Source organism: Juglans microcarpa x Juglans regia, chromosome 8S, assembly GCF_004785595.1.
Source record: "Juglans microcarpa x Juglans regia isolate MS1-56 chromosome 8S, Jm3101_v1.0, whole genome shotgun sequence".
Taxonomy (NCBI): Eukaryota; Viridiplantae; Streptophyta; class Magnoliopsida; order Fagales; family Juglandaceae; genus Juglans; species Juglans microcarpa x Juglans regia.
In genome coordinates this window covers 11,348,056-11,354,452 of record NC_054609.1, presented here as the reverse complement: position 1 = coordinate 11,354,452, position 6,397 = coordinate 11,348,056, and the positions used below count along the sequence as shown (strand labels likewise).

Below are 6,397 nucleotides of genomic sequence, written 5' to 3'. Positions count from 1 at the left end.
ATTCAGAAGGTTTGTCCCAAAAACACTGTTTTATGTAATCTTTAACAAACATTAGCCCATCCCTTTACAAGGAAAAATGACTCCTTGTCATATTATTTTAGATTTGGAGCTTTAGATATGCAAGCAAACAGAAGTACATGATTTCAAATTGTCTTAACTTCACAGCATAGACTACCTTATAGGAAGTAAATGAGTTCTACAAATGGAAGTCAGAACACTGTTTCGGGCTAAAGTATGGATAAGGTGCAGGAAATACAGCACTGTGTGGGGATTGAGTGTGAAGGTTTTGAAGAACAATTTATCGCTTTGTTAACGGCCACTGAAATTGGAAATATTTAGATCAAGAAATCCGGCGCAAAAAAACAGCGGGAGTTCAAGAGATTAACTTGGTCTATCAATTATGAGGGCAGCTCAAGTCGAGAGATATCAAAAGGGAGGGGGTCGACTTTATCTCCATGAAGCCTAAGATTATATCATGAAATGTCCGAGAGCTTAACGAGATAAATAAGTGCCTGCGGATAAAAAATTAGCTACGAAAATGGAAGGCAGATATTGTGTGCTTGCTGGAAACCAAGATGGAAAATATTTCAAGAAGTAATGTTAGAAGCATGTGGAGCTGTCTATAAGTTGACTGGGTTTTTCTAGCTTTGATTGGAGCATCAGGTGGAGTACTAGTTATGTGGGATAGAAGGGTGGTGAAAAAATAGAGGAGTATATTGGGGAATACACAATGGCTTGCTCATTTCAAAATGTGGAGAATAATTTTAGATGGGCATTTGCTGGAATATATGGCCCGGCATTGGACAGCAATAGAACCCTTCTATGGGAAGAGTTGGCTGGGTTATACTGCTGGTGGGGCCTACCATGTTGTATAGATGGGGATTTTAATGTTGTCAGATTTCCATGTTAAAGATCGGGGGATAGTAGGTTGCAACCAGCAATGTTGAATTTCTCGGGTGGTGCATTTACGTGGTCCAATAACCAGTCATGGTCAATATTAGACAGATTTTTAATTTCCTCCGAGTGGGAAATTCATTACCCAGAGGAATGTCAAAAAAGATTGCCTCACCTATGTTTTGATCAATTTCCCTATTTTGTTGGATTGTGGGGGAATTCAAGGAGGAAGAAAATACTTTAAATTTGAGAATATGTAGTTAAAGACGGAAGGCTTTGTGGAACAGGTTACGCAATGGTGGTCCTCTTACCAGATCCAAGGTACCCTTAGTTTCATTCTTGTAAGAAAATTGAAAGTTTTGAAAAAAGATTTAAAACTTTGGAATGCGCAGTCATTTGGTGATATATAGGCAACCACAAGAAGTCACTACTGGAGGAGCTTGATGAGCTAGAAAGGGCACTGGAGGGACGAGCCATTTCATTGGAGGAACTTGCTCGGAGGACAGAATTAGTCTCAGATCTAGAGAAGGTCTGTGATACCCCATATGATATGGATAATGGTAGGTGGTGTATGGGATCCCACATTATTTGAGAAGGAAAAGTTCTCGCTTTTTATAAGGTTCTAATGGGACTCCAATTGTATCATTGACTCGTTCTTTTGGAGTATAGACCATGTGGTTTGGGCCTTCCATTGGGGCGTTACAGGGTCACCATATTGGAGGAGATTTCTTGGCTGCAGAAATCACCGGCTTTGTGGCTGAAAGAGGGTGATCGTAGCATGAAGTTCTTTTATAGAGTGGCAAACTCCCATAGGTGAACTAATGCCATTGAGATGCTAAATATTGATGGAGCTGTTTGTTCGGAGATCTCGGTGATCCGGGACCATGTGGCTGGTTATTTTGAGCAGTTACTTACCGAACTGGAGGACTGGAGGCTGAAGATCGATGGGCTAGCTTTTGAGTCCGTTGAATAGCAAAGTGTCACTTGGTTGGAGAGGCCGTTTGAGAAGGTCGAGGTTCATGAAGTGATAGAAAGATGGTAAAAGATAAAGCACCAGAGCTTGATGGATTTTCTATGGGTTTCTTCCAAACCTGCTGAGAAGTGGTGAAGCAGGACTTAATGAAGGTATTTCATGAATTCTTCTCGGTGGGAAAATTTGAGAAAAGCCTCAATGCCATTTTTATTACACTTATTCCCAAGAAGATTGGGGCATCGGAGGTTAAGGATTGTAGGCTCATTAGCCTTGTGAATGGGGTGTATAAGATCATTTCCAAGATACTCGCAAATCGACTAGGAGGAGTGTTAGGGCGGAAAATTACGAAACCTCAAAATGCATTTGTACGTGGAAGAAAGATCCTGGATTCAGTTCTCATCGCCAACAAATGCCTTGATAGTAGAATAAAAGCGGGTAAGCTGGGTCTCTTGTGCAAGTTAGATATGGAGAAGGCTTATGATCATGCCAACTAAGATTTTTCGTTGCATTTGCTGGGGAGATGTGGTTTTGGGGAGAGATGGTGCACATGGATTAGATGGTGCATATCTACGGCGCGATTCTCAGTTTTGGTGAATGGCTGCCCAGTTGGCTTTTTTAACAGTTCCCGAGGCTTAAGGCAAGGGGATACCTTGTCCCTACTTCTCTTTGTCATAGTCATGGAGGCATTTAGCAAAATGATCTCAGCGATGGCTAACAGTGGGCTTTTGGCTGGTTTTTTGGTTGGTGACACACATCGAGGTACTATCCACATTTCCCATTTGTTATTTGCAGATGATACACTTATTTTTTGCGAGGTAGATCTAAACCAGATTCAGGCACTAAGGGCACTCCTACTTTGCTTTGAGACGGTCTCTAGTTTGAAAGTTAATTTATCCAAGTCAGAACTGGTTCAAGTTGGCAACGTTCGTAATATCCAGTTATTGGCCAACACCCTAGGTTGTAAGATCTCTTCTTTCCCTATGAATTACCTTCGGCTTCCTCCGAGGGCCAACTCCAAGGCTAAATCTATTTGAGATACAATAATTGAGAAGATTGAATGAAAATTGGTAGGTTGGAAGAGATTGTAGTTGTAGAAACGTGGTAGGATTACTCTAATTAAAAGCACTCTTTCCAATCTACCTACCTATTGTTCCCAATTCCTGCAAGTGTGGCGGCACGTATTGAGAAACTGCATCGTGGCTTCCTTTGGAGTGGACTTGGTGATGAATTTAAATTTCATTTGGTCAAGTGGGAAACGATATGCTCCCCAATCTCTTCTGGTGGTTTGGGAGTTAGAAACCTGAGGGTGTTCAACCGGGCTTTATTTGGGAAATGGCTCTGACCTATAATATAGAACTCGAAGCTTTATGGAAGTTGGTGTTAATTATAGATATGGAGGACTTATCAAAAAAATTATAGATATGGAGGATTGAGGGGGAGATGGTGCTCTAAGAAGGTAAGCAAGGTTTATGGTGTGAGTTTATGGAAGCACATTAGGTGAGGGTGGGGAGTCTTTGCTCGTCAAGCTAGAATCGCGATGGGAGATGGCTCAAGAACTAAATTTTGGCATGACATATGGTGTGGAGATAGAGCTCTTAGGGACTTATTTCTTGCAGTGTTCATACTTGCACCTGAAAAAGAATCTTTAGTGGCAGAGCTCATGGAGAGGGTTGGGGATTTATTCCAGTGGAATGTGAACTTCACCAGGGCGGCCCAAGATTGGGAAGTCAGCAATTTTGAGAATTTGTTTCAGCTTTTGTACTCTATGAGATTGCGCACTCAAGGAGCTAATAGTTTGTGGTGGACACCTACCAAGAAAGGTACATTTTCAGTTCTTTCTTTCTATAAGGTTCTGACACAACCACAGAATAATGACTTTCCATGGAGAAGAATTTGGAGAAACAAGGCCCCCCCTAGGGCAGCATTTTTTGTCTGGACAGTGTCTCTGCGGAAAATTCTAACAACGAATAACTTACGGAAACGGGGGGTGATAGTGGTGGAATGGTGTTATATGTGTAAACAAAGTGGGGGGGTCCACAGATTGTGGACCATCTTATACTCCATTGCGAGATCGCTAGAGCATTATGGGTCAATGTATTCAAAAGGGTAGAACTAGCCTGGGTTATGCCAGCTACAGTGGTCGAGCTTTTGGCATGTTGGGCGAACCTCAGCGGCATCCCACAAATTTCAGCCGTGTGGAAGGTGCTTCCTATATGTTTTCTATGGTGCATTTGGTAGGAACACAATGACAAGAACTTTGAAGACAGGGAGCGTTCATTGGAGGAGATTAGATTATTATTTGTTAGAACTCTTTTTCTTCGGGCCAAAGCTGTAGATTTCAATGGCCTTGATTTTTACGATTTTTTTGTTTTTATTTCTTCCTCTTAAATAGGTGTTATGTCTTGTGTATATAGCCCCTGTGTACTTGGACTATGCCTATTCGTATTAATATAATTTAACCATTTACTTATAAAAAAAACAAAAACAAATGGAAGTTAGGGCTTCTAATTACTCCATACTTGATAGAATAAGCATTTAGACATGTATGTAATTCAATTTGCGGAGATGCTCAAAAGGCAATTTAGTTGTAATGCAACCAATAAACAATGAGTGCGCCATTATTCTTTGTCAAATTCTTACATAGCCAGATTCAAGAGCAACAGAAGTAGGGCCCATTTATTTGGTGACTACAATAGTTGGCATTTTGCTCACCTCGGGGTACCGCGGAGCAAGTGTCAAAGCTTCTCTGGCATCTTCAAGAGCCCCAGAATAATTTCCCAATGCCAACCGTGCAATAGACCTGGATGTTGGAGAGGAAAAGAATTTCATAAACAATTCGTTTGTATCACGATAGGCACACGTTGATAGCAGAACAGGCACTATGTAGAAGGTAATAGTTGTTAGATAGCATAGCGGACCATTACAAGGACTGGGACATGCAGTTGAAAACATAATAATTTCTTTTTCATGCACACCTTCAACTTCCACCGGGAGACAAGACAGAATATACGCCACTCACGTATATGAAGACACAATTGTGGTGGGGTAACTACTGGAAAGCAAACTACAGTAGACATCCATGATTCCACCAAACAAAACAACAACTCAAACGGCTAACCACCCGTAGCGGATAAGATATAGTTGAACGAACCTGTCTTTATATAAAACATGGATGCCACCAAACGGTTTTAATTGTATAGCCTGCATCAATATGAACAACAAGAATGTAAATTCGCCAATCGTGCTAAAAAATGCATTCAGCAACAAGACCATTCCACCGGAAAAATCGCAACTCTCGATTCTACGTGTAGAAGGGAATGACTGTACCTGCGAGAGCAGTTGCTCTGCCAGGGACAAATTTCCCATATCCGACTCGTTCTCTGCTCTCTTCCTCAGCGCAAGCGCTTCCAAGCTAGTCTTGGCATCACCGTCGTCCGAATCAAGACCGAAAGATAATAATCCCACCAATACCTGGGCCGCTCGGGACGGCGTCCCACAGTGGCCGACTAGAATGACCCCGCCGCCGTCTTCCGGGATGGCGGCGAGGTTGGGGCCAGTGCCACAGCGGCCGAGGCAGCCGCAGGAATTGACGGAGACGTTGGGAGGAGCCAGAGCGGAGAGAGTTTGTAAGGTCTGCAAGGATCCTTGCCTGCGACATGTCCGGTTCGTGCAAACCCGGATTTCTTGGATTTCCGCCTTGATACGATGCCGTATCGGTTGAATATTGGAGGAAGCGGAGGGGAGGGAAGGTCGGGCGTTGCGAAGCAGACTCAGGCCACCCTCCATATGTGTCTCTCGCCCTGGAGGTACAGGTCGGCAGTATTCCAGTCGCGAAGAGCCACCGCGTCCACGCACAGTACGATAGAGTTTCTGTTTTTGTTTTTTTTTTTTTTGTTTTTTCCTCCTCTTTTTATGCATATTTTCATTTCATTTTATAAACGTGTCCCAATTTACATCATCCTTATATCATAATTTAATTTTAAAAAAATCATTAAAGAATTGATGAATAATATTAATAATCGTAATAAAATAAAAATATAATAAAAATGTGTGAATGTGGTATATAGAATTTTTTATTTTTTATTTTTAAATACCGGTAGCAATGTGCAAAGCAGCTAGCCTAGTTGGGTAAAAAAAAAAAAAAAAAAAATAGTCTAGTTGGGTGAATTTTTTTTTTAACAAAAATTATATGGTTTTGTAAAAAAATTTGATTATTGAATAATTTAATGCCTAAAAAATAAATTTTAGTAAACGTCTTTAGATAATGATAAGTTAGCAAAGTATAATAATTACATGTTTGGAATCTTTGGATAAATTAGAAAACAAAAGGATAAGTTCAAAATATATCATAGTTTAATACAAATTTTGCAAATTGATCATTTTGCTAAGTTTGTTTAATGCAAGTTTAACAAAAAGATTAGTCCAAAATGCTAAGTGGTTGGTTTGCTGCGCAATTAATCATTTTGCATCATTTTGTACAAGATTAATTGAGAGGACATTGAAGTTTTTGTGTTGTTGTTATCGATTGAG

General features: G+C 40.8%; 1 protein-coding gene across 1 annotated transcript; it reads right to left on the bottom strand.

Moving 5' to 3' along the window:
- Window positions 1-4,517: 4,517 nt before the first annotated feature.
- On the bottom strand, window positions 4,518-5,757 carry LOC121243838. Its single transcript, XM_041141905.1, has 3 exons — window positions 5,195-5,757; window positions 5,019-5,068; window positions 4,518-4,667 (listed from the first exon to the last, which is right to left on the bottom strand). The coding sequence occupies exons 1-3, from the start codon at window positions 5,651-5,653 to the stop codon at window positions 4,544-4,546; spliced, it is 633 nt and encodes a 210-aa protein (XP_040997839.1). The 5' UTR covers window positions 5,654-5,757; the 3' UTR covers window positions 4,518-4,543.
- Between the last annotated feature and the right edge of the window lie 640 nt (window positions 5,758-6,397).